This window comes from Macaca mulatta, chromosome 2, assembly GCF_049350105.2.
Source record: "Macaca mulatta isolate MMU2019108-1 chromosome 2, T2T-MMU8v2.0, whole genome shotgun sequence".
Classification (NCBI taxonomy): Eukaryota; Metazoa; Chordata; class Mammalia; order Primates; family Cercopithecidae; genus Macaca; species Macaca mulatta.
This window is the reverse complement of record NC_133407.1, coordinates 59,626,162-59,643,735: the sequence shown is the minus strand read 5'-3', so window position 1 is coordinate 59,643,735 and position 17,574 is coordinate 59,626,162. Positions and strand designations below refer to the sequence as shown.

Below are 17,574 nucleotides of genomic sequence, written 5' to 3'. Positions count from 1 at the left end.
ACCATTTTGGAACCTGTTCATTCATTTGGTCACTAATGTATTCAACTAATATTTCTCAGTCTCCACTGCCACCACTCTGGCACCAGACTCTGCTGTCCCTCACATAGACATGGCAATTGCTTCCTGGTCATATACCTTTTCAGCCCATTCTTCATACAGAGACCAGAAGCAGGAAGGTTTGGGTGAGCAGAGAGTTCCAGAGACAGTCAGTATCCCCAATTCTAGTAATGGTGGTAGAGGGCAGAGCAGAGCCATCAACACGTGGAGAAAGGACAGAACCTTTTCACCAACATGTTGGAAATGGTTTGATTCTTTTGGTGCTACAGATGCCATTTGAGTGACACAAACAGGTACTGACTTACTTTCCAGCAGCATAGACTTCAGCAGTATCAAAGAGGTTAACACCACTTTCATAGGCGATTGTCATCAGCCGTTCAGCAACCTGCAAGGGGATGGGAAGGTCAGTCAGAAAAGCCAAGTGCTTTCCAAACCTGGAAGCAACTTCGAGTCCTCTACTGATCTTTAGGAACACTGACCTCTCACTAACCACTCCTTATTTTTCTTAGTTTTAGTGAAGAGAGGGAAAGAAAGAAGGCTCAGCCAGTATCCATAGGACTGAAGTATTCTTTCCTTCAGACATAGGGCACTGAGGAGTTACGTGAAGGCTGGGATTTAGCCTGACCAAAGTGGATAGATTTGTGTTTCTCACTCTTCTGGGAAGAGCTGGTTTGACAACATTCTTTATGGCATCTTAATCTTTCTGACAGAGGGGGGCCATTTGTATCACTGGTGACTCCATTCCTCAACTCTTTTCTCCAAGCCAGTAAGTTTTGGCAGCTAGGTGACTCCTGACCTGAAGGCTTGTGACTTTTTTCTTGATGCTGAGACAGAGCTGTGACTGTTATAAAATTCCTGCCACCCACAGTTCAGCAAAATCTCAGGCACCATCGTAGAGCAGCCATTGAATCAACACAGAGAGGGGGCAGCGTGCCTTTGACTCACCAGGAACCCAGTTCCTCACTGTTCTGCCTGCAAACAGACCTCAAATCTCCTTGTTCCTTGCTTTGTGCTGCTGAACGCAAGCAGTGAGTATGACAGAAGAGTAGAGAATAGCTATACACAGCTTAAGGAATAGCCAGAGAGGGATAGCCATAAACAACAGTGGAGAGGGGCCATTTTTTCATTTTGCCAATTGACTTACTAGTCATTTGGAAAATTACACACCTCGCAAATAATTATAATTGATTTTTTCATTATGTTTTAATGGCAGGCTGAAGTTGCTTCATCAGCATTTCCAAAATGAACTATTTTTCTGTTTGCTTTAAAAATTAGCTTACCAAGAAAAATGTTAAGTTAGCAAAATGGAGTCCATCCAGATTCTTTAGCATAATAGTATGCTATTAATGCTTTTAATTTACTACCATTAAAACATTTATCTTGTATTCCTATAATTTTTAAATTATATCCTAACTGGAGATTAAAAGTTAAGACAAGTTTTCCCCATTATGACTGTCCTATTTTTAAACATTATTGTGCATGTATTTTATATTAGCCTGTGTTATGTCATATGACATACTGGTATATTATTATTGGAAAATGTACACAAATCTTATCTAGAGAGTTTTTTTTTAAGATAAGATGGAGAATTCTGCATGGAGACTTAAACTAAACGATGACAGAGATGTTTCCCAATCATTGGACTTGAAGGCCTGAATGTGAAATAATGAAAAACATCACCAACTAAGTCTGAAGAGTGGTTTCTGGCCTTGAGGGTGCTACTTACTAGATAGATAAATCTGGGCAAACCATCTGACCTCTCTGTAGATTCAGCCTCCTCCTTTGCAAAATGGGGATGATTTTGTTCAGCTATCTCCTCCTCCTGCATGAAGCCCAGAGGCCTCAGGCAAAGCTGACCTCACCTCCCTCTAGCGGGGGCCTGGGGGCCCATGAGAGAGTTACTCAGGAAGGGTCATGTGACACACCCTGGCCAATGAGATATGAGGAGAAGTTTGCTGGGGACTTCTGGGAACATTTTTATTTGTTCCTACTGAGTTTCTAGGAGCAACACCCTTACCCTGGAATTACAGTTCTAATTGAAGCCTGGGATTCCGGCAGCTGTCTTTCTGCCTGAAGAAGCAGTTGATACACAAAGCCCCACCGGCCAAGAGACTCGCTGGGAAGCAGATTGGGAGTCACTGACAGAGGCAGCCCTGAAGCTTGCTCTTTGTCTGCACTTCTAGCTTAAAAGTCAAAATAATTTTTCTTTTATGGGTTAACCTGATTTGAGTTGGGTTTTTGATACCTACAGTTAAGGGCACCTTAACTACCTTACAGATAAAAAAAAAAATCAATAAAACTCTGAAAATTAAGTGCTGTAAGATGCTAATCTGCTCTCATCATTATTTTAAAGAAATAATTATTCATATCAGTAACACCTATCTTTATTTTATGATGAAGCCAAATCATCTTTGAGAGGCACCTTACAGAGTTTGGTGTTTGTATCCTTTTGATAATATCCCTGCCAAATGGTAATTCAGTAAATGAACTCTCCCAGTGATGGGGACATCCCCACCTCCTGAGACAGTGTTGACAATGATGTAATTGTCAACAATTAACTCAGCACACTGTAGTATGGCCAGCCCTAGTATTCCATATTTGCATGTACTTTGTGTTGAGATTATTTGAAGCCAGAGAGAAAGCAGAAAAATCGAGGTAGGTCAACTCATTGCTATTGATCCGCGTTTTTGCTACATGGAAAGCACTGAGCTCAAAGAATTCTGTGATGGGTGAGACTGACTCTGGCTGTGTCTCCCTTCTTCTCTTTGCTGGTATTCTCTCTTCAAGGACCCACGGAAAGCCACAGATGCTCTCTGGAGGTACAATAGCTATTTACCTGGTCTGCATCTGAGGTGAGCACTTCAGCAGCCATTCATGACAGCTTTATTGTAGTTTTTAGACTTGAAATTTGGAAATTATTCATCTCAGAGGTCAGCCCTGCACACTACAACCCGGGCAAGCTTGGCTCATTGCAGCAGAGAGCAGACACTGTGAAGAGGAGAGTGAAGACTAGGGGGAAATAATGCACTTTACTTGGCCCCTCTGCTCAGAAAGGGTACATATTTTTGTCTTTTTCTCTTCCAAGCACCATCCAGTCAGTAGTAGGTAATACATGTGCTGGATACAGAGGATTATTAACTGTAGGCCTCCCTCCCTGCTTGCCACCTATTTTGTATGAGACTTCAAGTCCATAGCTTGTGCTCTGCTTTCTGTGGCTTTGCCTTTGTGCCTCTTCCATACACCCCTTCCTGGTACCAGTCAGAGAGAGCCCTGTAGTAGACTCTGTGCCCTCAGGTTCTCCTTTGGAACTGAAGGACTTATTCCCTGAGTTGCTGTGAATGCTGCCATCAAATGGCCTTCCTCCGTCAGCCCTCTCTGGAAATTGCACTTGGCTAGAGAGAGTCACCTAGCCCAAGGTCAGACCTGCTTCCTGATCAGCCTCTGGTCCAATGACTGGTCAGTAAAAGGACATAAAGGCCCAATCCTTTATGTTGTGCCAGACTGAGACAACTCTGCAGAACCATCTCAGCTTCGGAGATCCCCATGGAGTTGGCTGAGGTCATTGTTGAGGCTGCATCATGACCCAAGTTCTCTGTCTGCCCAGTGCTGCTTTCTTCCCTGCCCTGTGCTGATCCTGAGAACACTTCCTAATAACTGTCCTGCAGGCTACTCTTTAGCTTAAAGTCTGCATCCCAGGGGAGCCTCCATGAGGCAAGCCCTCTAAGGTGACATGTGCCCAATACAGGGAACAGGCATTAGGACAGACAAGAATAGACAGTCAAGACTTCTCTCTCAGATCTGCTAAATAACACTGGTGATTTTGGGAGCTGTGGAGAAAAGCCTCCGTTTCCCAAGTGTCTCATTAGAAATGATGGTAAGCACTACCTTTGTAAAGGGCTTATTCTGGGCCAGGTACCCTACTAAGCCCTTTACAGGCATCATCTCGTTAATCTTAACCACCATCCTGCTGAACAGAGGGTATGAGCATTTTATTGATGTGGCCGCTGTTAATACACATAAATGTTAGTAAACCAGGTCGGTCAATGGTAGAGTGTGACTGGATCCCGCTCAGATACACTATCCCTGACTCTTCTTGCAAGTAGACAAGGAGGGATCAGAGGGACTCAGGGCATTGCCCTCAGGGGAGTTCTTGGTGCTCAATGCCTGCATACCTCACTTGTGCCATGAAGGTATTCCTTAAAGGAAACAATAAAAATGTCACTTTGGTAAGTACTGTTTTGACTGTGTAAATGATCATCTAAAGGAATTTTATGGTAAATATAATTACCATAGTTGCCATTTATTGAGTGTCTGCTACCTGCTAGTCAGAGGACTATATAAACATCTGACAAGCATGATGTGTTAATCCTTTTAACAGACCGTGAAGGTTAGCATTAGCATCTCATTTTATATAGGATGGACTGAGGCTCAGAGAGGTTAGATTAAGTTGCCCAAGGCAGGTGACCAACTGTTCAGTTTTCCTAGGACTGAGAGGGTTTCTGCAACGTGGGCTTTCAATACTATAATTGAGAAACTTCTGTGCAAATTGAGACAAGTTAGTCATCCTAGTTGCAGCTAAAAATAAACAAATAAATGAAGCAAAATCACATCACAGCAATACAATCTTTTCATAAAGTGACTAATGTTTATTCCAAATTGTTTCGTTCTCTAACTGCTCAACCTGCATGTATAGTATACAGCTTCAAGGGCTATTAATGGTCTAAATGGAAAAAATACAACAGGCAAAATAAAATCAACAATAATCTCTGAGGCAATTTAACCATTTCCTGTGATTTAAACCTTATCCCTGTAGAATGTCAGAGTCCCAGGAAGAGGACTCCCGCTATACAGCTCTCTCTGCATTTTCTTTCATCAGCATAATACAGGCCAAAGGTAACTTACCTCATCTGAAATTTGACCTCCAAATGTCACCCATGTTCCTAGAAAAGAATAAATATTTGCCTATTATTCATCATTGTTTTTCTAATATTGTGCATAATAAGGGAATTTCTTACCTTGGGACTACCTCAGTAGGTTGTATGGGTAGTTCACAAAGGTACCTGGATGAGGGGCACATGTGGGCCGTGGCCTGGTTTGTCTTCTTCTCACTAAGTATTCCAGAAGGGGTCTGCATCCCTCTGGAGAAAGGGGTGCCGTTTCTTTACTGAAAGCTACCGTACACGCTATTGGCAGCCCTATCCTAGAAGATGCTTTCTCTTCTGCTATAGGACTATGGATGCTAGTGTACAAGATATAGTCTTGCTCCCACTGAGCTAAGAAGCCACATGTTCTGAAAGTGAAGATAAGACCTTGGGTTATGGTTATGGTTCTCCCCTTCTTCACCTCCAAATAGTGGCTGTATTTTTATTCATTATTACTTTTCAAAAGAAACCCTCTTAGAGGTCTTTCCAGTGCCCACTTGCAAGACTCAGGAGGTGACACTTAACGTGCCTCTTCTGTCAAGACCTGCCATTCCAGAATGGAAATCTCCATTGGTTTGGGTGAGAGTGGAGAGAGCAGCAGGAGTAAGCTTTGGGAAGGCAAGGGAAGAAATGCACACTTGGTAGCCAAAGACGTTTGAAACTTTGTAAAGCAGAAGGGAAGCTGAAGTGGAGTGAGCACTTGCTATGCTGGTCTCCAGTCACCTCATTTATTCATCCCATCCTTTATGGATAGATCCTCCTAAAAGGAGGATTTATTCCCTTCCCTTCCCTTCCCTTCCCTTCCCTTCCCTTCCCTTCCCTTCCCTTCCCTTCCCTTCCCTTCATAAAGGAGGGAATGAATTCTTCTGATTCCTAATCACATGCCACGTAAAAGCATTGCACTCACGTGTGAGGAACAGTGAGATGATTGGCCCAGTTCCTGTCTCCCAGGAGCTCACGGTTTATAAGACCATTTGACAAATGCTATGACTGAGGCGAACACAAGGCAGAAAAAAGGGAGTGCTCTATTTAGATTGGAGGGTGGTGGCATTGAAGGAAGACTTCCTAGAAGAGGTGACAGCTAGGTCGAGTCTCACAGGAGTTAACTGAACGAAGAAGAAATGGACAGACGTTCTAGGGAGAGGCAAGAGCATAGGCCAGGAAAGGAGGTGGGAAACTCCAGAGAGTACTTATGAGCAGGGGTCTACGCCATCAGGCCATGAGATGAAACATGGGAGCACAGGAAGGGATAGCAGGAGTGAGAGCAGTAGGGCCTGGGCACAAGCGATATTTGGGAGGGATACAAAGAAATGTGGTTGAAAATGCATATTTTGCATTCCATAATAACAGTCCTGGTTACCATTTATGGAACACTTTCCAAATGCCAGACAGTATACTAAGAAGCTTACCAGATCACTTTATCCTTATTTCCAGATGAGGAATCGAAAATTAACCAACTTGATAAGTGAAATACCCAGGATTCCCCAAACATGTCTGGCTTCAAGAAGGGTATCCTTTTCAGCACACCACCCTGCCTTATTAGACCATTTCCAAATTAATTATGGCTCTTGGATTTCATACTTCATAGAAATACGTTGATATAATTGTGCCTTTTCTCTTACTTCTCAGGGACTAAAATAAAAGTAGGGTATAGATTGTTTTACTTTTATACTCTACGTATCCAGAGGTTGCAGATGGGCAGCCCACAGAGTGCCTTGTTTTGCTTGATTAGAATGGTGTTGATCCACTTGGTATTTTAATAAACTTTGAATAAGTTGCCAACATTTAAACAATTAGAAGATTTTTCTTGAAATGTTTTGATTTCCAGCTGCCTTTGACAGTGAAGGGTTGATGTCCTCACCAGGTAGACAGCCCCTAAATCAGAGGACTCTGCCGTCTCAGTTAGTTAAAGCCTCCACATCTTCCTATTGTATTCCCAGCACTGAAATCAGAGAGTAGTAGCTTTTTACCACCATGTGTTTACTGATATTTTTCTTACTGTAAAAAGAAGAGGAAAATGAACTTGTACATCTCCTAAAAAACAATTATTATAAGAAAAAAATAGGAGCATACCTTTTTTGGGGGGGGGTGGATGGGAAGAGTATCCAACCAAAGAATGTTTGCAAAGAAAAATTACATCTTAAGGCACCATAAAAAAATATGTCGGCCTTGACTGCTACACAGAAAAGATGGGTGTTGGAAAATTTAATGGACTGAAGAAATGGCAGCATTTGTTTTTGAACGAGAATAAGTGAGCTGCTGTGAAATACAGTTCTTCATTAAGTGAAAAAATTGCCTGGGCATCAAAACCTTTTTACAGACAGCACAGTTTATAAGAGTCTCTTTTGAATGCTGCAGAAATTATGTGTCTAACGAGCAACTTTGTAGCTTGGTAGGTTAAAAATAAGATTGAGAACTGTCAGGACAAGTTAATTTATGGATGGCATTTTCTCTTGCGGCAAATGAGAACACAGATATAAAGAATAGCACACTGTTAACTATATTTATTTGTGGTGTGGTGAGAATTCTGAATGGGTCAAGGAACTTCAGAATTAGGAGCCCATGAAAGGCAAAACATCAGGAAATGGCTGACTCTATGTTATGAAAAAGGTCTCAGACCATTTGGATGTAGAATGCATTGGTCAAAGTCACCAAGTGTTACTACAGATGGAGCTCTCAGGATAGGTGGAGTTAATGTCAGGCCTGTCAAGCAACAGCCCATAGGTGGCACTATTTTGTAGGGACACTATCCCTAAGTCCATTAATTTCCTCATTCATCAGAAATTCCTTTGGGCACAAAGCTAAAATGGGAGAAGCCATGGATTCAGGAACTAATACCACAAATTGGCTATTCTTCTATGTCTTTGAGCAAAATCAGGTCAACATTTGCTTAATGAATTTGCTGGCTTACTTGCACTGTGGTGCAGAAGAGATTTTTTTAACTGTTAATGTAATCACAGGGGATAGCCCTATCTCTGCTTAGCAGTGGCTGACTCTACCACTTATCTGTATCTTTTGACAATTTTTCTATAGGTACAGTCACAAGTATTGCACAAATGTTTCATTTGTGAGCTTCTCTCAGCCCTGATAAAGTTAACTTTTTGGCAAGTTCATTTGTAAAGGAATAATTTCATCTACTTTCCTACGTTGTGATCAGTTTCCAGAAATGAAGATGATACCCTAAAATTTATTCTCTAAAACTATGCCATTGAAAACCAAATTCTAAAAATGTTCTCAGACTTCAAACTTTATGAAAATAGACTAACATTATTTAGCTTACCTTTCTTATTTTTTGATAGTACCTATGTTGGGCTGTGATTTGACATTATCAAACTGTAGTACAAAAATGGTACTGAAGTCTATTTGAAGTCTAAGTAGAACAATGCTGAAAGCCAGGATTGTACACACATATTGGAGGAGGTGATTCTAGATATAAGAACCATTTACAGTAATTCCATCCATGTCAGGAAGAGCCTACGTTTAGGAGTAGTTCAACTCCAAAATTAATCTGAGAAAACTACCAACCACCCTCCTGGCTTAAGTGTTTAAGGCTGCATTCTGCGCATCGCAGTGAAAAATACAGGGCACGAATCATGTTTTGGTACAGAAAAAAAGATGTGAGGTTTCTGATTCGAAGTCAAAGCAGTAATGAATTATGAAATAAAAATATAGCAATAATTAAATGTTTCCTTTTTCAATTAGTTTTAAAAATTTAATATAAAATAGCATATGAATATCATATAAATTTACATTGTTACATACCTATACCATAACTTAATAAGAATAAAGTGTTTGCTTCCATTTCTAGGAGTTTGTCAGTCTTTTTTTTTTTTTTTTTTTTTTGAGACGGAGTCTTGCTCTGTCGCCCAGGCTGGAGTGCAGTGGCCAGATCTCAGCTCACTGCAAGCTCCACCTCCCAGGTTTATGCTATTCTCCTGCCTCAGCCTCCCGAGTAGCTGGGACTACAGGCGCCCGCCACCTCGCCCAGCTAGCTTTTTGTATTTTTCAGTAGAGACGGGGTTTCACCGTGTTCGCCAGGATGGTCTCGATCTCCTGACCTCGTGATCCACCCGTCTCGGCCTCCCAAAGTGCTGAGATTACAGGCTTGAGCCACCGCGCCCGGCCGGAGTTTGTCATTCTTACATTCAGGTTATTTTGTTCATGATGACTACTTCCTTGGCTCTTTTGACATTTGCTACTCATTTGTTTTCTAGCTATTTGTTTATAGAGTTTGTATCTTTTACTAGAGAGTAAGCTCTCCGAGGGCTACAGTTTTATTTCATTCTTCTTTGCATCTCCACAGCCCTAGAATAGAAGTGGGTTCTTAGTACACGGTCAGTAAATGTTGGTTAAATTGAATTACATTGCCTTTTGGACTGCTATTAATCTTTAAAATTTTGGGATAATTTCCTACCAAACAAACATCTTTATTATGACTTATACAAAAATGAATAATGCTCATCAATAATCTTTAGTTCTTCTAGTCTCTAGATGATTTAAAAATTTCTCCCTATCCCCAGGTACCCACCCAGCTATGCCCCTCTGTGGAAAAAGGCCAAGGGAAACTGTTTCTCCTTGGCTGAAATGCCTCCAGCAAGGGAATGGGTAGGTGGTCCAGTGCAGGTGGGGTCTACCGACTGCCCCTGAGGAGGAGTTGCCTCTCACAGACAGGACACATCCCCATCCAGCCTTCTAGACAGAAGAACTCTGTTTCTATGATTTTATTTTCTACTATGCTCCACTCCAGAAGAACTAAGGTGACTTGTTAGTTAATATGATTCTCAAAAACCCTCTGTGACAGTTTTCTTAACCATATATCTGCCTCTAATGAGAACATGCTTTCCTGAGACCTAGGATGGCATACAATTATTTCACTGTGTAATCTCAAATTAGCGGGATGTTATTTACAAGATGATTTTACTAAACTGACAATTGTTATTTCTAACCTTTTAAAAGAAGGGGGAGTATAAAGATAACTCTTTGAACTATTTTGTGTCTTCTGATTAAACCCCTTTTATGCACCAAGGAATATTTGCTTTGAAAACCTCTGTTAGGTCCCTTGGAGTACATCTACCATAGCATAGAAAAACGATGGATGAGGCCGGGTGCGGTGGCTCCTGCCTGTAATCCCAGCACTTTGGGAGGCCGAGGCGGGCGGATCACGAGGTCAGGAGATCAAGACCATCCTGGCGAACACGGTGAAACCGTGTCTCTACTGAAAATACAAAAAAATTAGCCAGGCGTGGTGGCGGGCGTCTGTAGTCCCAGCTTCTAGGGAGGCTAAGGCAGGAGAATGGCGTTAACCCGGGAGGCGGCTGAGCTTGCAGTGAGCGGAGATCGCGCCACTGCACTCCAGCCTGGGCGACAGAGTGAGACTCCGTCTCAAAAACAACAACAACAACAACAACAACAACAACAAAAAACCCAAAAAAACAAAAAAAAAAGAAAAATGATGGACGAAAGGTAGAAAGAAGAAAACTGCCCACCCACACACATCTATCTTGGTTACACCATTATCTTTTGGTGATTATCAGGCTAATTGCTTCCTGCATATTCATTCAAAAAACATGTTTATCATTTAAATGACTGCCTTGTTTTGAGTATAAAGGATATTTAGACATTTAGATGAGATCATTTCGATATCTTACATCACTGTATTGCAATTATCAAAACCAGGGAATTAACATGGGTACAGTACTAACACAACAGACCTTTTTGGAATTTCATTGTCTTTTTTTCTCTTCCAGGATCTTCTGCAGCATCCAACATTGCATTTAATTGTATTTTTTCTTAACTGACTCCAATCTGTGACAATTCCTCAGTCTGTCTTTCATGATGTAGACACTTTTAAGAGTACTAATCAAGTATTTTGCAGAATGTCCCTTAATTTGGGTCTAAATCATCTTAACATTATAAAGTTGGTGATTTCCTTCTCTATATTGCAGGTTGGTCAGCCTATGGTTTGAATATATTATTATAGTTATCAAGAAGATAATATATGAATGCAATTGTAATATTAATATTAATTATGCCACAGTTAACATTTCCTCACTCTTTCATTCAACAAGTATTTATTGAGTCTACCATGTGCCAGGTACTGTACTTAGTTTATCAGGATGCAACAGTGAGCAAAACTGGTAATTATTTCTCCCATCATGAAACAGATATATGGTAAAGAAAAAGGAATAACAAAAATAAGTTAAATATGTAGTATTTATAAATGTTAATTTTACAAATAAAATGTAAAATAAAATACATAGTGTTTACTGATGAATGTTAGAGAATCAATTTTATAAAGCAGGGATAGAGCATATGAAATGTCTAGGGATCAGTATGGAAATTTTAGATAGGGTGGCCAGATAAGATTCACTAAGAAAGGAGCTTTCAAGAAAAGACCTAAAGAAAGTGAAGGGGTTCACCAGGCGCTTATCTGGAGGGAGAGTGTTCCAATTGTGGGGAGCAGTGAGGTAAGGGCTTGCTCAGCATGAGCAAAGACAAGGAGGAAGCCAGTGTGGCCAGAGAAGAGAAGGCGAGGTTCATGGGGGCCAGATCATGTCATGTCAATCATAGGAAGGACCTAGGAAAGGCTAATGAAGAAGTTTGAATACAGAAGTGACATAATCTGACTTTCTTTTAAAAGGAACACTCTGCTATTGTGCTAAGGATAGACTGCAGAGGCGAGGCTGAAACGTGGGGGACCAGTTAGGAGGCTGTTCCTATAATCCAAGTGAGACATGACAGTGGTTTGGTCCAAGGTGGTGGTAGTGAGGATGATGAGGAGTGGTTGAATTTTGGATAAACTTTGAAGGGGAGGCAATAGTATTTACTGATGTAAAAGGATGTAGGGTGTGAGAGAAAGTGAAACCTCTAGGAGAACACCAAGGTCAGAGCGTGGGAGAATGGAGAGCCAATTCAACACATTTCAATATGGATTTAATAATTTTAAGTTGGTAAACAGAGCATATGTGAACTTCAGCTTAATATAGTCAAGACTGACCAAATGTAGTCATAATTGAGAGATATTTCATCTGTTTTGAGGTGTTAATCTGTTACATAGCTAAATAATTTAAGATAAGAGATTCAAACCCTAGGTCACATTGACATTAAGCAATACACCAGGCAAAATTAACATGTTCAATATCTCAGTTGTATAGAGTAACCCCCAAAGAGGAGTGCAACTGGAGGTGGGAACATTCCTCTAAATTGTATATCCAGCAAGAAATAGGTGTAAGTCCAAAACTAGAGTTGATGCGGAGGAGGGAGTCCTAAGCTTTTGGCCACCACCTGAGATCCTTAAGCTCCAGGTTATTACCCGGGTGAGCACTTTCTCCTCTGAGCTATGGGCTGAGCCTTCCACTGAAAATGTGAACTTCCCCATGCCTTTTTGTCCAAATTCTACTTATTCTTCAGGACCCAGAACTCCAGCTTCAGAGTCCAGTGCTGCTAAGCTGTAGCTTCTTAGCACTTCCCCTAGTGAGTTAAAGTATGTCTTGCTACATCATTAGAATTTTTTAGGTTCTGTTGCATTAACTCTGTGGCTCTGAGAAACCTCCGTCTTGATTTCTTGTTTCCTTATGCACAAAATTAGGAACCTTGAGCTTCCTTCATCTCTACTATTTCATGAGTCTATGGTTTTTCTTCGAAAGGATAGGAAGTCATTCCATTTACTCTTCTCCTACCACTTTGAACTAACTGCTATTACCATATTGACCACATTATATTGTAACTACATAGTTTATTTTTGCCTATGACTTCCTCATTAGACTGCAACTGTCCTGGGATCAGGGACTGAGTTTAAGTTTAATTTAAATTTTAAATTTTAGCCATTGCCCTGGAGCCAGGCACAGGGTAGGTAGGTAATAATTGTTTGTTCAATCAGTAAGCATTCTCACCCTTACTAAGAAAAGTTGTCTCTAACCGGAGAGCATTTGTGGAACGTTGGTTGTTTTCCTCACTACCTTGAACAAGAGGTTTTTCACCACAACTGTGCATTTGAATATCCTGGGGAGATTTAAATGGTACTGCTGACCTGATTCCTCACCAGACCCCAATTGAATCAGAATCTCTGGGAATGGAATCCTGGCATCAGTATTTTTAAAAGATCCTCAGATAATTCTAATCGCAGTCAGGGTTGAGAAGCACAGTTTAGATTCTTCTCATACTAGTAGCATCTCATCCTTTTCCTTTGTGTTTTGTTTTTGTTTCAGAGAAGAGTGTTGCTCTGTCACCCAGGCCAGAGTGCAGTGGTACGATCTCGACTCACTGCAACCTCCGCCTCCCAGGTTCAAGCAATTCTCCTGCTTTAGCCTCCTGAGTAGCTGGGATTACAGGTACATGCCACCATGCCCAGCCAATTTTTGTATTTTTAATAGAGACGAGGTTTCACCATATTGGCCATATTGGTCTTGAACTACTGACCTTGTGATCTGCCCACCTCAGCCTCCCAAAGTGCTGGTATTACAGACGTGAACCACTGCACCCAGTCCATCCTTTCCTTTACACCCTGACTTGCCTTTCTTCTTCTTTTACTCAAGTTGTGCCATCTCCATTTTCCAGAGGTTAAATGACATGCCCATAGTTTAAATAACTAATAAGTGATGGAGTAAAAGTTGGGATTTAAATCCAGCAGACATGCTCCTGCACCCTGGCAATCACGAGACAGTATAGAGAGGGCGCTGTTATTTCAATAAGAGAGGTAAGTTACATAGTTACCTTAACCTTCTTTACTTCATGCAGAATCAAAACAAAACAAACAGAACCAAATTCTTAGAAATCTGGCCTGAGGGGAAGGCCCATGATGGTGCTGGGATGTAAAGACAGGTGATGGAGGTGAAGAATTGGCTTCCTGCCCTTGGCACTCTCTACTAATTGAAGGGCATGGAATGAAGATACCCTCTTGCTGGTGAGGCTTAGAGTGAAGGGCTAAGTAAGTAGGGGGACATCAGGAGGCTTGGGCTGGAGTTCTGACTCCACCACTCTCTAGCAAGATGGGATGGTAATGGTAATAATCACAACTAGTTCACAGGATTTTTAGGAGAATGCAGTGAAATTAATTTCCTAAGTGCTTACCAGCCTCCATCATAGCTTCAGCATTAATTCCCAATCTCAGATCAACAGGTCTTACTCTTCAGGGAGCGTTCAAATCCCCCAGAACCCCCACACATTCTTATTCTGCAGATATGAGCTGCAATTGGGGCATCTGTATGTTTATCAAGCATCCCATACGATTTGGAGGCAAAACAATGCTCTGAGCAACCCTACTGTGGCCACTAAGATAAACTGCATGAAGACCTGTGTCTGGGTGCCTGGACGTGTTCTTTTTCAAATGACGCAGACAAAGCATTCTTCCTTGTTCTGGCTTGCATCTGTCAGTATTTCGCACAGAGCCTGGCCCTTATTTTTGGATCCAAGCTGCAGCCTGGTCTTTCATTTTTGGCTTCTAGCATGTTGCTAATGAGCATCTGGCCAGAGTTGACAAATGTGATAGCAACTTAGCCTTTTCTTTTTTACTTTCATTACCTTTTCTTGCAAGAACCACCCAGGTCCTCAAGGTGGTGGGGGTGGGATGCTTTCACACCTGCCCTTTACAGAAGAGCTTGAAATAGCAATAAAAGTAGGTAAGGAAATGGTAAAGGCCAGGAGAGGTAAAGGTGGGCCTCCTCATGTAGGTGAAGTGCAAGCAGCATCTCCATTTACAAGTAAAAAATAATATGTGTGTTTGTGTGTGTGTGTGTGTGTGTGTAAGGATTAAATATTACTTAGAACCCCTTCCACTATTTAAAGTTGCTGTGTCAGCACTTAATAAAATAGGAATCTACGGCCAAATGAGAAAGACATCCTCAGCCTCCACGATGTAGATCCATCATGCTTTTCTATCTCCTTCGGTGCTAGGTGCTTTACATACATCAGCTCTAATCCCTATCACAACTGCAGGGTCCGAATGATTCCATCTATTTTCCTCACCTGAGGAAATAAGGAAGTGACAGTGAGTGGTAAGAAGTGACTTGCCACAGCTGCTTAGCGGGCGCTCCACAGCCCCATGCTGATTCCTGGTGATGATGCTCGTTTACCTCCCCGCAGCCCCTGTGCTCTGCTCCAGCCAATGGTATGGCCCGGAGTTTGCTCTAAATGCTTGTAACAGCATCCTGCTTTACAATCTGCCCATGTTCTTCCCTCTGCTGAATGCCTTCCCCACTAACCTTCCTTCCCTGTGGTAAGCTTTGTGTTCCCATTGTTTAGCAGAACAACACACACTGGGGCCTGCTGAGGGGTTGGCGGTGAGAGGGAGAGTATCAGGATAAATAGCTAATGCATGTGGTGCTTAATACCTAAGTGATGGGTTGATAGATGTAGCAAACCACCATGGCACACGTTTACATATGTAACAAACCTGCACATCCTGCACATGTATCCCAGAACTAAAAATGAAATTTTTTAAAAAAGCTTTGCACCTATCTCTGCCCCAAAACTGGCTGTCTAGATGAAGAACTCCGTATGTTTGCCTTCACTGCCCTGGACCACCTCCCTGCTCTCAGATTCTCTCAGTCCCACCTAAGATCAGGATTTATCTCAGGTTTTTTGCCATCTGAGGAGCATTGCCTCCAACCTCATGCACAGAGCCATCCTCGACTTTTAGCCCTAAAACCCTTTTAAGAACTCTGGATCGGGGCAGAAAGCTGGGCAACAATGACACGTGATCACTGTTGAAGGGATCCTCGGGCGGGCTGTCTGCAGCTGGGAGGGCAGAGGGAGAGGGGAGTCCAGTCTTTCATTAGGAAAGGCTAGGGGGGTGGGGGGCTGGCTGGCTGAGCCTCCCAGAAAAACCTGTGAGAATTGGAGGCTGACCTTCCAATGCCTGTGCATAGCTTGAGGTTTTGAGGGTTAAACGTCCGGGATTGATTAAAGTTCCTCATGATGCTTACAGAGATGTACAGATATTTGATATTTCTTTCTTTCTTAGATTTAAGATTTATGTATTTCAGTGCCAAGGGATACTGCTAGCTCCATTTTGTTTTAAGATTTGTTTCAGGGCAAATCTGTCTAGAACCATTTTGTTCTGTTTCTGCATTAATCTGATCAGTACAGTTTAAAGACAAGGAAATGACATTGGAAATAGGATGAACGGTGGGGATGTGAAGTTTAGAAGAGGCCGTTCTGTGTAATAAAGCAGACTGCAAGGATTGACATTGCTCTCTAGAGGCTGTGTGGGCAAAACAGGAATGGAATTTCGGTGCACTAAATCTAACCCTAGAAACAATGACCTACTCTCCATACTTGGATGTTAGAATTTATGGTATGTAGTAACTTAAATTAATAACTTAATCTCCTTAAATTTCCTGATGTATGTATGACACCCCCAAACTGATTAAGTTAGCACCTTGAGCCTCATAGGAAAATTTAAAATAAAATAAAGCCAAAAAGTCCTTAGATAAATTTTTTCTTCTCTAAGTATTTTAGTTTTTTGACCCACATTATTGAAATAAATATTATTACTTTTATAATCAGAAGCAAAATTTATTTTAAAAATATTCTTGTTACTAGAAAATCTGTTGATGAACAAGAGTTTCCACAAATCACAGCTCTTTCTACGTTTTGAAGATGAAAAAGAGGCACTGTTTACATTTTCTTAATATTTTGTCGTGAATGTCTTGGTCAAAATTCCTCATATTTTCTCCTGCTGAACATTTTAAATGTTTAAAATTATTTCTCACAATAAAGTTTCCAGGGCTGTTAAAACCAATAGGCATTACTATGCCTTAGTCATTTTGTTTTTTGAAGAACTCCTGTAGTAAATGTATTGAATAGTTAATGTAGATAAAATAATACAGTCTTAGAATAAAATTAGACACCTTCTGTGTGACACTAGGATTAAATGGCAATTTCTGATTTTTAAAGCAAATTTAAATATTTTCAATATCTTCTTCTAAAATAGGAACTATTATTAAGATTGAAAATTTTTTTCTGGTGAAATATTTGTGCAGTGTCTAGAATATAGTATATGTTTAAATATATATTTTTATTTCTTTTTTATTTATCTTTTGGTTTTCCACAGTAAGTTACTATGAATAAGAAGTCTCTGGAAAAGCACTACTGTCAAGAAGTTTGAAAGTCAATGTGACCTCCTTTATACTTTCTTTTATCTGTGAAAAGCTAATGTCAAATCTTTATCTTTGTGCAGGGATATATTTTTTGCTGGTTCAGTGAATTGTTCTCCCCCAAACAGTAATAATTTTGAGTAACTCTGGTTCTATCTGTACATAAAAAACACAGTGTGTGATGATAGACCTGTCAGAATCTGCTGGGAAATACATTTTAATTGCATGGCAAGGCAAAGAAACTCTCTTAGTGAAAACAAGACAATACGTTGTAAAAAAGAATGAAAAATATATGGCAACAGTCCTTTCAAATTCTTCCTCTTGAGGTATGTGTGAACTTCATGACATTTAGAGTATTAAATATCATTAATAAAAACTCAAAGAGGAATATAAAATGATTCATGTGCTTTTGAATAAGTTTTTAAAATACAGAAAAATTAAAACTGAGGGAATATATAAGGGATAATTTAGCAAAAACCCAAAGATTTAAAAAGTTCCCA

General features: G+C 40.8%; 1 protein-coding gene and 1 long non-coding RNA gene across 5 annotated transcripts in view; one reads left to right on the top strand and one right to left on the bottom strand.

The window, feature by feature from the left end:
* KCNAB1 (potassium voltage-gated channel subfamily A regulatory beta subunit 1) overlaps positions 1 to 17,574 on the bottom strand; it is a 420,197-nt gene that overhangs the window by 78,570 nt on the left and 324,053 nt on the right. For all 4 annotated transcript variants that reach the window (XM_077990673.1, XM_015131744.3, XM_028843252.2 and 1 more), the window contains 2 exon segments: positions 4,960 to 4,997; positions 363 to 442 (listed from right to left, as the gene is read on the bottom strand). In XM_077990673.1, coding sequence (XP_077846799.1) covers positions 363 to 442; positions 4,960 to 4,997 — 118 coding nt within the window.
* LOC144339439 (uncharacterized) lies at positions 11,555 to 17,306 on the top strand. The gene is made up of 3 exons (XR_013414463.1): positions 11,555 to 11,706; positions 12,390 to 12,452; positions 17,032 to 17,306. It is a non-coding gene; the product is annotated as an uncharacterized LOC144339439 (long non-coding RNA).